The sequence below is a fragment of the Monodelphis domestica genome, chromosome 5, assembly GCF_027887165.1.
Source record: "Monodelphis domestica isolate mMonDom1 chromosome 5, mMonDom1.pri, whole genome shotgun sequence".
NCBI classification, from domain to species: Eukaryota; Metazoa; Chordata; class Mammalia; order Didelphimorphia; family Didelphidae; genus Monodelphis; species Monodelphis domestica.
The window spans coordinates 225872472-225889147 of record NC_077231.1 but is presented as its reverse complement, the minus strand read 5'-3'; the positions used below and the strand labels follow the sequence as shown (position 1 = coordinate 225889147).

At 42.6% G+C, this 16676-nt stretch overlaps 1 protein-coding gene across 3 annotated transcripts in view; it reads right to left on the bottom strand.

The window, feature by feature from the left end:
• Positions 1 to 1106: 1106 nt before the first annotated feature.
• The window catches only part of LOC100014842 (zinc finger protein 777-like), a 28438-nt gene continuing 12868 nt past the window's right edge, over positions 1107 to 16676 (bottom strand). For 2 of the 3 annotated variants that reach the window (XM_007504537.3, XM_007504539.3), the window contains exons 4-6: positions 12377 to 12490; positions 6008 to 6124; positions 1107 to 4518 (exon numbers count right to left, since the gene is read on the bottom strand). In XM_007504537.3, coding sequence (XP_007504599.1) covers positions 3320 to 4518; positions 6008 to 6124; positions 12377 to 12490 — 1430 coding nt within the window. In that variant the 3' untranslated portion in view covers positions 1107 to 3319. The remainder of the gene's footprint in view (positions 4519 to 6007; positions 6125 to 12376; positions 12491 to 16676) is intronic. The other variant, XM_007504538.3, reaches the window with a different exon arrangement.

Below are 16676 nucleotides of genomic sequence, written 5' to 3'. Positions count from 1 at the left end.
CCAATCTACCTATCAAATGCACTTAACAGTGTATTGAATTCATTATCCCCATTTCATACCTCTCCACCATGACCATCCATGAAAGAGGGGAAAATATAGTTGCTCTTTTTTTCTCTAGGGTCAAGCTTAATCATAGTCAAAGTGTTATTATTTTCAACTAGATTTAACAAGCTTCATATTCTCTCTGACATCTCCCAAGGTATTAATTCTATCGGGATGATTCTCATTTCTGCAGTCCAAATCTCTCTCCCAAGTTCACTTGCTACTGGCACTTCAAAAATTCAGTGGGCAAGTAAACAAAATTAGCCAACTCTTCCACCCTGGGCCCCACCAAAACAACAGAAGAGAACAAGAGAGAACTCTAGCAGCTCTTACTGTTTTCCCAATGGTTCCATCACCTTCTCAATCACCAAACACCACTGGTATTTTGCCTCTGCCCTCTCCTTCACATTACTCTCCCCAGCTCCCCAGCTCCAGGAATGAGGACAAGGAAGACTATAGCATTATAAGTAGATGCTCAGGTGTTCCTGAAAGGAAACAGGTTGAGTTTGCCCTAGAGCTAGTAGGACCGGTCCAAATGGGGTGATATTGGAGGGACCTGCTCATCACAGAATTTTGAGAATCTTCAGGGCATATGTAGCTCAAGTTTAAAGTCTTTGGCTACCTATCGGGAGGCCCCTGAGATGAAATAAGTGGAGTTCTCCTGGAAGACCTGTGCTTTTGTTTCACAAAAGCAAAACTAATGAGCATGATTCCCAGCTTTTATCTTGACTGGGGAGTTAAGGATTTTGGAGCAGGGAAGGCCTGGGCTGGACAACTCAAAGGCCCTACAAGACAGGAAGCACAGTGGCCAGGAGGAACATGGGCACAACCACAGAAACTGAGGCATGTTGGAGAGGTGCTCTGCCAAACTCAGAATTCTAATGTGCCATGGAAAAAAGTCATTTGGGACCGACATTTTGTTCTCTCATGCACATAGCCAATAACGAATAAAAGTGTGAGGCACCACATAGAATTCTTTTTCTTAACATGATCTTAGGATAAAGATTCTGTCATTCTCCCTAAAGACTCTACTTGGCATTAAAAAAAAATCTTCAAAGAGTACACACATTTGAAAATAGCTTTATTTCACCACTGTTCGGATCCTGCAGTGAAAAACACAGTTACTGCATCATAAATAAGAAATAACCATCAAAAGAACAAGCAAAAAAGAGAAATTCAACCTCAAAACTGCATAAATACTTTGCCTAATTACAGGGTTTGTAAGTATACATGACAATTAACCAATCCATGGAACTTTCAAAACACTTGCCGCCTGTCTACCAGACAAACATACAAATGCCTCAAACACCATGAGGCAATGAGAGAAGAAACATTCGACTGTCTCCCCAGTGCAATCTCAAGGTGAGGAACTTTGCTAGTGTTTCCCAACATGTCCTAGAAGCAAGAAGGGATGGACAATGGGAATAAGTAGCAACTCTTCCTACCTTTTCTTATAAAATACATTGGGATAGGCACCCAAACATATACACGTATTTCAAATGCTATTCTTAAGATCAGGTGCCAAGGAAAGAGATCCTTCTTATAGCTGTGGCCATGGGAAAATGGACCAAGTCTGTGGCTGTGGGTGCTGCACGAGCAAGTCTTTAATTGGCTGGGTCAATCAGTCCAGCTTTGGCAAGGATTTCTGCAAAGGAGTGGGAATTCTACTTGACAAGATGGCCACAAGCTGGTTATCTGTTCAAATTCATTCTTAGAATATCCAAAGACTGTAAGGTCTAAAATCTCTCAAGGAAATTTGTTCAAAGGAGAGGGAGGCCCTTTACATCTGTGAGATGGGCACTCAAGTAGTTCTTGGTATTGTCACTTCTCTTTTCACAGGCATTTATGGTGGCCTCAAAAAGGCAGAGAGCTTTGTGTCCCCTACAGCCCTAACAGAGAACTAGACGTAGGTGATTATTTTATAACGTGAAACAGAATTCTGGAAAACAATTCCTCTCTGGGGAGTGGCCACTGAGGGGGATGGCGCAGGGGGGAGCGTTGACTGGGTAAAGCTGGTCACCTGAGCTAGGAGAGGCCTCGTCACGCATTAGTTTCACACCTGTCAGTTATCTCCTGCCGTGTGAGCGCAGAGACTGAGAGGTGCCCCTCAGGCCAGACGTGGGGAGCCCCACGAGCTCTGAAAACAATAACAGCATTTCACTGTAGGTCTTGGCGGGAGGATGACGCTGTCCTTGAGGTCACATGGATGCCAGGACAAGTAGGCTATTTTAGAACAGGTAAAGACAAAACAAAAACAAGAACCCTGGGCTTTATGAAAGGTGAGCCATCTCAGAAATATGGCTGAGGGAAAAAAATAGAACCAGGAATAAATGCAGGTGGAGCTCCAAGGCCATCTGCAGCCAGACCATGATTACCTCCGGATCAGAAATCTGTGCTAGGTAGTGGCACTTTGGAGAGCCTCCGAGGAGGCCTGGGCATGCCCGGGGGAAAGCCGAGCACAAATGGGACATACACACTTTCAGGAAGAGTTCACGGGATTGTAGATTTAGAACTGGAAGGGAACCTAGCGGTTATCTAGTACAATCCCTCCGTTTCTAGAAGGAGCCAGAAGCCAAATACGTGCCAGTGCAAGCCCATTTGTCCTTCCAGTCTAAGCCAGGGGAGCTCTGGCAATCCTGCCTTTGAACTCATGCTAGATGGGAACAGCTCTGAGAATCTTCTGGCCCTTGCCCAAGGTAGGGATCAGTGCAGGATACAGAGGTACAAAGGAACAGCACTGGTCTCCTGCAGGGGTCATTGAAAAATGAGATGATGGACCAATAAAACTAGAAAACTCATCACTGGGAAACCTTCAATCCGGTCTGAGGAAGTTGCTTCAGAATCTGCATAGTTAAAAGTTTACGTCTCTTAAAAACTTGGGGCTTCAAAGCAAATAATGAGTGATCCCAGGCCTGTACTCCCAACCTCAAAATGGTGAAGAGTCCAGCCCGTGCAGCCTTCCGGCCCTCCCCCGCCCCCCAAGCCGGGATCCTGGCGTCGCTGCAGACAGCTGGTTCAGTTCAGAGTATAAGGAAAGCTCAACCTGGAGTGCTCCCATCAGTTCTTCTCCTGGGCTTGCAGAGAGAAACCCCCTCAAGTGTTTCATCCTATCCCTCAGCATTCGTTTTCCTTCCTGAGAAAATCTGGCCGTTCCTGCCCAGGGATGCCGCGTCCTTCCCCACAGGTCCCTTCCAAGGAGAGGGAGCTGTCGATTCTCTGCAGGCGAGGGGGCGTTGGCCCCCCAGCCCTCCATCCCGGGCAGGGTTTTCCCCGGCTGCTAGCCCACATTCTCCATCTTCACATAGGAATGGGGGTTGTGCAAGGGCTCCCCAAGGCCCCCCTGGGCACCACCCCCTTGTTCTTTGGCCCCTCGGCGCCCCTTTGGGTCTTGCCCAGTCCGCGCACCTTCATCGTGCTTTCCCAAGAGGCTCTCGGGAGCGTGCAGTCTTTCCTGGCCCCCGCTCCCCAGGGGGCCGGCAGGAGGCTCTTTGGGGGGCGGGCAGCCTCTCTCGCATTCAGTACAGGGACGGGGCAGCTCGCCCACATGGCTGCCCTGGTGCCGAACCAGCCAGGAGCGGCAAATGAAGCTCTTACCGCACTGCCCGCACGGGTAGAGCTTCTCTTGGGTGTGGCTGCGGAGGTGGCGCAAGAAGCTGGGCTTCTGGGCAAAGCGTTTACCGCACTGGGCACACTTGTAGGTGCGCTCCCCAGAGTGGGTGTTCTGGTGCACCGTCAGGTTGGCCAGCCGCGTGAAACGCTTTTCGCACTCGGCACACTGGTAGGGCTTTTCGCCGGTGTGGGTCCGCCGATGCTCCACCAGCGTGGAGAGGCGGCTGAAGCGGCGCTCACATTCGGTGCACTGGTAGGGCTTTTCGCCGGTGTGGGTCCGCCGATGCTCCAAAAGGGTTGACAGGCGGCTGAAGCGCTTCTCACATTCTGCACAGGGGTAGGGCTTCTCCCCCGTGTGGGTACGGTAGTGGGTCGTAAGTGTAGACTGGTGAATGAAGCTTTTCCCACACTGGGCGCAGGTGTAGGCACGCTCGCCCGTGTGGATGCGGTAGTGGCTGGTGAGAGTGGCTTGCTGGGCAAAGCTCTTGGGGCACTGGGGACAGGCGAACGGCCGAGGGCTGTGCAGGGCCTGCTGGTGCTGCGTGCGGTGCTCCTTTCGGCTGAAGCTCTGGCCACATTCAGCACACGGATAAGGCCTTTCCGCGGACACGGATGCTGGAACGTCCTGGCAGTAGGGACCAGGAGACAGGGCGCTGAAGTCTCGCTCCCAGGGGGCAGATTTGCCAGGCGGACCTCTCAGAAGGGATGAGCTGCAGGGGTTCTCACAAGACCCTCCTCCTAAGGCCAGCTCTGGAGTCTGATGGAGGCTCTCCTTGTCTCGGCCCTGCAGAACCCAACTCGGCTCCAGGTCCTTGGACCCCTTCTCCTGGCTCTTCTCCTTCTCTTTGCTGACCAGCCAGTCCTCTGCTGGGAGAAAACACACACACACACACACACATGCACACGCACACACACGCACACACACACACACGTATGAATCGCTTCTGCCTCTGGTTTCCTTAAACAATGGCCTAGTGAGTCTGGAGTGGCTCACTGCCCTCCTTTATCTCACCGCTGCATAATCCCAGGCAGTGAGAAGTCACGGAGCCCGGCCTCAATCTACCACTCTCTCTCCCTACTTCCTTACATCTCCCCACCCCAAACGTTCTGATTTAGAATCCTTTCTCTGAACAGACCTTGCTCTAACCATCCCTGGGATGTTTTCCCTTCCTCTCCATTTCTCTGGATCCTCTTCAACCTTCAAGGCCCAGCTCAAGTTCTGTGTTCTCCACAAAGCCTTCCTCAGGCCTCCACAGTGATCTCCCAACCTCTAAGCTCCCACAGAACTCCTCTGTGGCTCATGGATAATGCCTAGTCATGAATCACTTGTATTTTTGGTATTCTTTCTTCAAATGTCCCACAGATGTCTCATCTCTCTACCTGAATGTAAGTTCCTTGAAGGCAAGGACCATCTCACTATCACCCCCTCCCCCTTTTTTTAAACCTTTACCCCTTCTGCCTTAGAATCAATATCATGTATTAGTTCCAAGGCAGAAGAGGGGTAACTGCTGAGGAATGGAAGCTAAGTGGCATGTTCAGGGTCACATGATAAGGATCTGAGGCCAAATTTGAACCCAGGACCTCCCATCTTCAGACCTGGCTCTCAACTCACTGATCCACCTAGCTGCCCCCACCCTCTCAACTTATAAGCCCCATGCCTCAGGTGCATCTGCATATACACACATACACGCATGCACATGCCAAAGACTAGCATAGAGTTACCACAAAGACACTTAAATTTGCTCATTGAAGACACCAAGGAAAAGGCAACTTTCATGTTGAAATAAAGATGCCTGAGACAGGACCCCACAGCAAACAAGGCAAATAAGATACAGAGATACTGGTACTGGCTCTCAGGTTCAAAAGATTTTCCTTCTCTCCCTAGTCAAAGGAAGACTAGTCCTACTGAGCTAAAACCCTGGGCAAGAGTTCCAAGTCACAATTTTAAAACTCAACCCAAGAATGATCTCCAAAGACCAAAAATGACTTGGAGTCCCTGTGCCCATGGCGGCTAAGCTCTCTTGCCTCACTGTCCTCGTTTTTACGATGAGGGGATTGGAGCTCCAAGGTCCCTTCCATTTCTAAGTCTTATTATCCTTATCATTTTCCTCACTATTTCTCCTGAGGACTTGTTCCAAGGGAAAACACAAGTGGAGACTCCTAGAGAAGGGCAGCCTCTGCTTAGCTAGGAAAATAACTCTTCGTAAGAGGATTTCTAACAAGATGTGCTGGCCTTGCTGTAACTAATGCTTCCCTTTGGGAGAGATGGGCATATCTGCCTTGACACCCTCCCTGACTCCTGCTTTCACCAGGGTATATACACCATGAGCAGAGGTAGAAGAGATCCAACCCTTACCCGTGCACAGGTCTGTGGAGATCTCACTCTCTTGCAGATTCTGCTGATTCCTCCCACATCCTCCTTCTTGCTTGATCCAGGGAAGTACATCTTGAGAAGAAGCCAGCGCACTGGTTTCTATTGGGGAAAGAGTCAGGGGTTACAAATCACTGGACTTTCTTACTCTGTGGCCTATGCTGCCTATGGGTGCAACCAGGTGATTCAGCACACAATCTACCCCTGAAGTATTACAGGCTACATGAAATCTCTCCAGTCTACTAAACAGACCAAAGGGCTAATTTCAGATGATATAAGCATGGTATGGAAGAGGTTCTAGTCTTAGTTCTGCTATGTAGCTTATCTTGAGAAAATCACTTCAACTTGTATGAACTTAGGCAGAAATGGTCATATCCTTGATCTTGCCATCTTCCACAAATGTGCCACCTCCATTAAAGATCTCTGAAATCTCCTTATCAAATCTTTTATTATAATAATAGATTATAATCCATTGGTTTTTCACCTCTCCCTCTGTCCTGTTCTTTGTCCTCAGAGACTTCCAATCCTTCCTCCTGCAATTCTTTTCCAAATCATCCCCCCAAGGCCAGCACTCCTCCCTCTGCCATTCTGATTCCATGATGAACCTCTACATTGTCCTTTGCCCTTTTATCCTCTTGAAAATCTTAATCTACTAATCCCCAGCCTTGGATTACTCCCATTACCAGCTGCTTTTGCTCCTGTTTGTGGCCTGCTGAATGAAGGTGGGGAAAAAATTTACAAACCTTTGGTACAGGGGTCTACAACAAATTTACGTTGCATGATCTCACCTGGGCCCTCAGTGAAGCAAAACAATCCTTTAACACCTCCCTCATCAACTCATCATCCCACTCAACAAAGCACCAAAAAGGGAGGCAGCTGGGTGACTCAGTGGATTGAAAGCCAGTCCTAGAGATGGGAGGTCCTAGGTTCAAATCTGGCCTCAGACACTTCCTAGCTGTGTGATCCTGGCAAATCATTTGACCCCCATTGCCTTTAATAAAAAAAAGAGCACCAAAAAAAAGGTTTTCCAAACTCTTTTCATACCTCTTCAAACCTCCCATATTTCTCTCTCCATTTCTTCAGCTAAGAACCCTGCCACCTATTTCATTGACAATACTAAAATCATTATTGTGAACTCCCTCCCTTCTCCCCTCACATCATTCAGATGTCTTTTACTTCTCTCATATAAGGCAGAGATATGAATATATGAAAATAGCTTACAAATATATAAAAATACATAAGAATATTAATATGCAAATATTTGTGAATAAAAAACATTGAAATAGTTTCACAAGAAGAGGCAGCCCTTCTCCTTGCCAAGGCAAACTCCTCTACATGCACAAATAATCCCATTCTATACTATCTTCATTCTCTCACTTAACAAATACTCCCTTATCTATTGGCTCATTTCCTAACACACCCATATCTCCTCTAACATTAAAAAACTTCTACTTGATTTATCTATCCCCAATAGTTCTCAATCCATAACTCTCCTTCCTTTTGTGGCTTAAGTTCTGAAGAAGGCAGTCAGTGTCTCCATTTCCCTTCCTCTTCCTCTCTTAACTCCGCAATCTGGCTTCCTACCTGCTCATTGCTCTCTTCAGGCACTAATAATCTTTTAATTGCCAAGTGTAATGCCCTTTCCTCATTCTTCTTGACCTCTCTGTAGCCCTTGATACTGTCAATCACCCTTCTCTTCTTGATACTCTTCTCTCTATTTCTGGGGTACCACTTTCTCCTGGGTCTCCTCCTACCTATCTGACCACTACCCTCTCCTTTGCTCAATCTTCATCTAACCAAAATGATCCTTCAAGGCTCTGTTCTGGATCCCCCTACTCTACTCCCTCTATATTATTTCACTTGGTCATCTTGTGAATCTTAAAAAAAATCAGACTCTACTTTAGAAGATTTGATTAAGCTATTCCCCATTTTTAACAATGATGGTACTTGATCAGGAATGTATTGAGAACTTTTAAAATTACTCCACCCTACTCAGACAATGCCTTAAGGGAAGATAAAGTTGCAAACTCCTGATTGAACAATGAAAAGTCCCTAAATCATACTTACAGTAAAGCTAGAACCTTAAGCTAGGTCTATTTTTAGACCTAATACAAAAGGGTGCTAAGTACCTATAAAGGTTAAATTAGTACCTGAAGGCCTTACAAAAGGCAAGCTTAGCAAAAGAAATCTGAAATACTCAGAAGATTTAATCTAACCAGAGAAGGTGAGAACAAAAGAAGATGAGAACCAAGAATGGGCAGTCCTGGGGAAAAGCGTCTACTGTGATTGGTAGGCATGAAAATTTAGGGGAGGTGACATAAGAGAAAATTTCTTTAAAAGGAAGGGGTAAAAGGTAATTTAGTTAGTTGGAGTTCAGAGTCAAAGGGAGGACATTTGAATGGAGTTCGCAATTGAATTCAGTTTGGAGAGAATTTCAGTTTGGAGTGAAAGGACACAGCTTGGAGGTGATCTTGTGGTAAGTGATAAAGACTGACTCGCTCTTCCTTAGGCTCAGGCCTAGGCCATTTTGGTCTAGGCCTTTTTCTGGAATTTCCCATGGCGACCACTTATTTTAGATTTTAAGTCAAAACACTAAAATTATCTTTACAGTTTGGCCAAAACCTTTAGAGTTTTGGCATTTACAGTTTTTAACATTCACAATCTCATCAGCCACCATAGATTCAGTTCTCAACTCTAAGCACATTTTTGAAATCTATTTGTCTAGCTCTAACTTATTTTCAGAACTATTTCAAACCTCTAGCTGCCCACTGGGCATCTCCAAAAGGAAACTCAACATTGTTTTCACCAAACTCTCCCTTTTTTCTGACTTCTCAATTACTGCTAAAGGTATCAATATTCTCCTAGTCTCTCTCACACACACACACACACACACACACACACACACACACACACACACACACACACTTTATATATATACATTTTTTTTTCATCTTTTTTCTTCACTCATTCCCCACATCCATTAGGTTGCAAGGCTTGTTGTTTCTATCTTCATAATGTCTCTCTTATATGCTCTCTTATCCTCTCTTGAGATTTCTACATCCTGGTTCAGGCCCTCATCAGTTCTTGACTGGGCTATTGCAGTAGCCTGATAGTACCTCCCCTCAAATCTCTCTACTCAAATCCATGCACCACTCAGCTGCCAAACTATCTTTAAGAACTGGTCTGATGATGTCACCACCTCAATTCAATAAACTTTAGTGGTTTCCTATTACGTCCAAAATAATTTCCACCATTTCTAGCTTCTCTGGCTTAAGTCTCAGCTAAGTCTTTTCTTCAAGAAGCCTTTGTCTGTCCTTAATCACATTATCAACCTTCTGAGATTATCACCAATTTATCCTGTATATGTCTTGATTGTACATCTATTTGTATGTTGCTCTCCTCTGACTGTGAGGTCATTGAAAGAAAAGACAGTTTTTCTGCCTTCTTTTGCATCTCCTAACACACAAAAGGTGCTTAATAAATTCTTGTTGACTTCTTGATTTTTATGGCAGTCAAGAAATGGAAGTCAATGACCCCTGAGTGGGTAGTACATGTAAGTAATAAAACTGTACTGTAAGAAATGATAAACATGATAAATATAGACACAGGGGAAGACAAAAAACAAGCAAAGTAAAGGTGAACCAGGATAACATACACATAATAATGGCAAAAACTCAAGTGGAAAGAACAATAACAATCAAAATTCAATCTTCTGAAATTTAATAAACAAACTTGGCCTCCAAGAGACACCAGAAGTTTCCTGCTTGACATTCTTCTGCCAAAGCATTAGGGGTCTATGGATGTGGGATACAACAAATAACATCATACTTTTCATGTTGGCTAATTTTGTGGAATTTTCTCCTTTTTGTTAACATAAGAGACATCTCTGACAAGGGATGGAGAGGAAAGACATGGTGGGAAATGTAGGCAATATAAAAGCAAAATATATCACTACCGTTTTTAGAAATAAAGGCTATGAACCATTAAAAAAGGAAAGTTCTTGGAATAATATCAAAATTTCTCCAGGGTGTTGTATGACACCATACAAAAGCCAGGTCTTTTACATTATCCTACAGTGAATAGGTCTAGTTGTCCAGACACATTTGCTTCATTCCATGCCTCTACAACATGGTAGCGGATAAGTGAGGTATGATTTATTAAAACCAAAGACTAAAGAAATTGCTGTAGGACAACAGAAAATCTAAGAACTGATGTAAACTAGTTTTTACACTTAGGGAGTTATGGTTCTAGAGCTGGGATGAATTTCATCAGAGGCCACATACTCCTTTATTTTTTTAAATACTCCATTCAGAAAAGCTACAAGTTTCAACCAAAATCCTCATGGCTTTACCAATGGGCCTTAATTTGCTGGTTCCTGAACTCTGAAAATAATCACAAGATAGAAAAAAATGGAAAGATTTGTATGAACTAATGTAGAGTGAAACTAGAAGAACCAATAACAATTTATGCATCAAACTCACTAACCTAATGAGAAAACTTTGAAAGATCTCAGAATGCTGACAAAAAAACCGTTACCAATAATTACTTCAAAATACTGATAATGAGGAGGCAAGATCACAAACATTTATATTTATGAAGTGTTTGCTCTATACCAAAGATTCTGATAAGCACTCAAGAAAATTAATACCTCAGTTGACCTTTACAACAGCCCTGGAAAGAAGATGCTATTATTACCCTCATTTTACAGTTAAGGCTACTGAATTAAAAAGAGGTTAAGTGATTTGCCCAGGGCCACATAGCTAGTAAGAATCTGAGGCTGATAGCACTACTGGGCTTGTACCCCAAAGAGATAATAAGGAAAAAGACTTGTACAAGAATATTCATAGCTGCACTCTTTGTGGTGGCCAAAAATTGGAAAATGAAGGGATGCCTATCAATTGGGGAATGGCTGAACAAATTGTGGTATATGTTGGTGATGGAATACTATTGTGCTAAAAGGAATAATAAAGTGGAGGAATTCCATGGAGTCTGGAACAACCTCCAGGAAGTGATCCAGAGCGAAAGGAGCAGAACCAGGAAATCATTATACACAGAGACCGATACACTGTGGTACAATCAAAGGTAATGGACTTCTCCATTAGAGACAATGCAATGTCCCTGAACAATCTGCAGGGACGTAGGAGAAAAACACTATCCACAAGCAGAGATAAACAGTGAGAGTAAAAACACCGAAGAAAAGCAACTGCTTGACTACAGGGGTGGAGGGGATATGACTGAGGAGAGACTCTAAATGAACACTCTAATGCAAATACCAACAACATGGAAATGGGTTTGAATCAAGAACACATGTGATACCCAGTGGAATTGCGTGTGGGCTATGGGAGAGGTGGTGGGAGGGAGGGGAGGGAAGAAAAGAAAATGATCTTTGTTTCCAATGAATAATGTTTGGAAATGACCAAATAAAAATTAAATAAATTAATTTAAAAAAAAAAAAAGAATCTGAGGCTGGATTTGAAATCAAGTCTTCCTGACTCCAGGCTTGGCACCTTATCCACTGCACCATCTAACTGCATACTTCCCATTTTTAATAGGAATGGTGATGGACTAGAGATACAGAATGAAACATTTTCTCAGACATAGCTATTATATTGACTTATTTTGCTCAAAAACAAATATTTACAAAGGAAAAGCTTCTTCTTAAGGGTGTCAAGTCAGTAATGACAAACATGGGAAAAAGGAAAATCAATGGGAAAATGAAAATTGTTTGTATATTGAAATGATTATTGATTGTTAAGTTCACAGTAAAAATTTTTTTGAAAAGAAATATCCTCAGAAGGATCAATGTATATAGTAGGTCATGTTCCAATTTTCTTTGAGGGAAATTCTACCTACAGCTTGGTACTCCTTTTGAATAATGAGTGGGATTTATGATCAGGGTTAATAATAAGCATATGCCCAGGCTAAAGAACAAAATTAGCCAGGTCATACAAAGGAAAATTCTATGACTTTAGTATTATTAGGATGATATTTAAACAAATACTAGATTTTTAGATCTAAAAGAAACTAGAGATTATCTAATCACTTTTTATTTTACTTGAGGAAACCAGAGGCCCAAAAGAGTAAGAGCCTTCCCCAAGGGAGAATATCTGGTCACTGTAGTAGAACAATGTATTAGAAATAAAGAGCCTAGAATTCAGAATTCTAGTTTAGAATACTCTAGTAGTATGACCTTAGGGGGGAAAAACTGCAATCTCTAGGTCTGTGTTCTCATAATGGCTTCTCCAGTTCCTTCTTTACTCTGAAAGAACCTAAATATTCCAATTCTTTCCATAGCATGGTGCTGAAAGCAGCTAAGATCCCTCTTCCATCTCTTCTAATAGCAGAGCTACTCACCAGTACTGGGATGGACTGGGTTTTCTCTTTCCTCTGTGTTTGACAGCTCTTGGCCACATGGCTCCTCCCCTTGCTCAATTCTGGATAAGAGATCTGGCTTGGAGATGGCATAGTCTGATAGGGAAAAAGGTGAAGTATTAGGAAGGACATGACCTATGTTGTTAACACTTGGATTTTGAAGACACAGATTCTCTAATTCTCTAACATTCAAATGGAACGAATAGGAAACTAAGAAAGGAAAAAGATCTCTTCATGTAGCCAATTTATTTTATGGGGAAAGAATTTTCCTAACTCAGGCCTTTGAGATTTTTCAGTTTCCAATCTTGTACATATGCCCTGTGGGAAAGTTCTTATGAATATTTTTAAAAATATTTTATTTTTCTCCCTAATTACATGTAAAAAACAACTTTTAACATTCATTTTTTTTAAATTTTGAGTTCCAAATTCTTTCCCCACTCCCTAAGATGTTAAGCAATTGTATATAAATTTTACACTTCATGAGCATTAACTGAAGGAACTATAATTCTCTTTTGACTCTACCCACATTTCAAACAGCACAAATACACACATGGCTTTTTATGTATTTTGTAAAAGAATAATCAGTAGGCATGGACCACACTATTGAACAGGGGAACTAAGGTTCCATTCTCTGTCCTCCACATTTTTTCTAGCAATTTTTACATGCCAACTATGTACCTGAAACTGTGCTAAGGGCTAGGTCTATAAAAAGCAGCAAAAGACAGCTCCTCAAAGATCTCATAATCTAATGAAAAAGACAAAAAGTAAACAAGTATAAACAAGCTCTACATAAGATAGACAGGAAATAATTTACAGAAGAAAGTGTCTAGAATAAAGAGGGATTGGAAAAGGCCTCCTTGTGAAAACAGGATGTTGGTTGAAACCTGAAGGAAATAAGGAGGTGGGTATATAGAGATGAAGAAGGAAAGCATTCTAGGCATTAAGGGCAGCCAGAGAAAATACCCAGAACTGAGAGATAGAATTCCTATTAGACCAAGGAGTTCAGTGTCACTGGAATGAATAGTATGTAGGGCAATGTAAAGTATAAGACTGAAAAGGTCTGAAAAACTTTGAAGGCCAGAGGATTTTGCATTTGATCCTAGGAATGAGCTACTAGAGTTACTGAGTAGGAGGTTGATAGTCCTGTGTTTTAGGAAAATCACTTTGGTGGCTAAATGGAGGCTAAATTGGAATGAGGAAAGACTTAAGGCAGACATATTCACCAGTATGTTAGCATAATTGTTTGGGGGTTAAGTGATAAGGAATTGCACCAGAGTGGTGGCAGGGTCAAGAGATTTTGCAAAGCTGACATCAACCAATCATAGTTTCTTATTTTTCCTGGTACCATCCAAGAAGGCAGTGCCTGTGGGATTCGTTTCCCATCTCATTGGTCTCAACTTTGTTTCTCTAAGGGTTTGTCTATACCTGAACATCTCAATAGTAAATAACCTACAGATCACTGAGAAGTGAAGTAAAACAAAGGGACAATAATAGATTCTCTTCCAATACTTGGAAACCTAGAGAAAAGAGAATATCAAGGAGAAGGTGATCAATAGTTCCAAAGACTGCAGAGAAGTCAAAAAGACTGAGAATTGAAAATAGCCATTGGATTTGGCAATTAAGAGATCATTGGTAATTTAGAAGAGTAGTGTCAGTGAAATAATGAAGTCAGAACCACATGGAAGGGGTAAGAAAGGATCCAGAGAAGAGAGGGTGGAGATACTTATTGTAAACAGTATTTTCAAGGAGTTTAGTAACAAAAGACAGAAGAGATGAAGCAATTGTGGGGATGGAACAATCAAGAGAGGGGGTTTTTCCTAGGATCAGGGAGACATGGGCATGTATGTAGGCAGCAGAGAATGAGACAACAGATAAGGAAAGTTTGAAATAAGTGAAACAGTAGGGATAACAAAAGGGGTAACCTGCTTGGGGAGGTGGGATGGAATGGGATGACATATAAATGAAGGGATTAGCATTGGTAAAGAGTAAGATGTGAGACAGGAGTGAAAGAGATAGTGGTAGAAGACACATGACTGATAGATGAGGAAGAGGGAAGAAAAGGAAGTTCATGATGGAATGAACTCAATTCTTCCTGCAAAATATGAGGTAAAGTACTTAGCTGGGGTAGGGGAGGAAGAGAGGGCATAAAAGGCTGGAGTAGTGATGAAAGGCTTGGAAGAGATGCTGTGGGGTAAGACAGTATGCTGGAGGTACAGTACAATCACCTAGGAACAGTGAGGGCTTGGTAGATATGATGTAACATAAATTTGTATTGGATCTAAGCTGAACAGTTGCATGATTTTCTTCACTTTTGTTCAACAGCACAAAGGTACTAACCAAGCTCCTATATCTGCTAATGGTGAACATTACAAAGCTAAGCCCTAGCAAGGCACCATCAGCAAAATGATAAGGGGACTAAGGACTCAAGAAAAGAAGACAGTGTAGTGTTGAATTAATTCACAAGAGGTTCAAGATAGGGAGAAGAGAAGAGTGGTTAATGCAGGCATGATAACCTGAAAGAGAAATGTGAGGTTAAAGGACTAAAGGTATGGATAAAGAGTAGGTTTTGTGTAATAATTTGTGTAATAATCTGTTACCCTAAAAAAGAACTATATTTCCCAGGAGCCCACTGACTTCTTGTCATTATGTACTTCCTATAGATAGGGGATATTAGGCAGGGATGTGGAAGGTCCCAGTTCTTTACTTCCTGTCCCAAGCTTGGTAGTGGATGTTTGAACTCGCTGATCAGCCAAGGGCACATGGTCTTTATTTTGTATGTTCTTTATTCCTTGATTTCTAATTGATCTTTAGTAAGCCTCTGTAAAATATAATATTTTTATTATTAGAGATTAAAATTTTAATTTTTATAGTTGGCAGCCAAAAGGGACAAGAACTCTCAATTTTTTTAAGATAACCTAGATAATTTTTTAAAGCCACGTTTCTCCTGCCAAAGCTGTTTGCCCACCCCACCCACCATCGCAAACTCTGAACTCTCTTTGGAGCTGCTGCCTTTTTCTTCAATCCCTAGTTTTTTGGTGTTTTTTTTTCCCCTGGTTACCCTCCCTATGGGCCTGGCTGTTTAAAATTTGAGGAATCTTGCCCATATGTTTGAGCCTGTGTTTGTGTCCCTAATTCCTTGCTTCTGACTCTGGCATTGCTGATACTACTTCCTCCTGACCTTCTCAATCCAGATTGCTCACCTGTCCCCAGCACAGGCCCCAGCCCCAGCCCCAACCCAACCCAGATCGATCATCCAGCCCAGCCCCAGGTCCCAGGCTGCTGGTAGCTGCCTCTGTGTCTTCAGAATCACAAACCAACTGATAAAAATTGGGATGATCTTTCCTTTAGCCTCCATGTGGCAGGGGATCTTGGGGGGAGGAGAGGAGGAAGTTAGTCTTCCATACAGGAAGTTGATTACAAACATGATGTGTTCTATGAAAGAGCAGTGCATTACCTATTTCAAACAGCTTCCAACTTTAGGATGATTTTTCATGAGTGCACTGATCCTTTCACTTATCTTGCCAGAAATTCAGGGGAGAAATTCATCTCCCTGCAACTTTTTGCCATTTGGGCCTGCCCAGTTTGAGATTCCTAAAACCCATGTTCTCCCTCACTATGGAAGATCCCACAGTGCTGACAATAGGGGTCTGAATTTTAGAAAAAGGAACTTTAAAGGGTCTGGAAGTGAAATTTTAAGCCTTTTCGGACTCCAGTTTTTTTTTTATTGAAAGTCTTTGTATCTTATTGCATTTTGCTGATTGTTTTGTTTAAGATTTAATTTTGTTGTTTTAGTTCATATATTAATGTATTCAATACTATTCTGTTACCCTGAATCAGTTTAACCTACTGTGTTTTAACTGTGAATTTCAAAACTATTCCACCCTAATCAGACCATTCCTTAGAAGATCTGATTTAGCTATTTCCTGATCAATAACAATAGAGATACTTGGAATAACAGAATCAGGTCTTGGAAACCCACATTCTCTACCCTACTCAATGTAACAAGATTTTGAAAGGTCTGCATTAAACTCAAGATTTAATTATTTGAGAAAATGACCTTCAACAGACATATGCAAAAAAAAGGACAGACCTCTGGGCCGTCCTAAGTCAAGCTTGAGCCACCATTGGCACATGTGAGATGCAGGAAGTAAGGCAGAGAACAGCCTCTGGAGTTCTCAGGACTTCCTGTGAGGAGGGCTAGAGTTCAGTTCAATCCTGGAGCTTGAGGTTGGAGGAGCCCCGCAGACTGCTTTCCTTCAGATTGGTCACTTGAGTGTTAAGG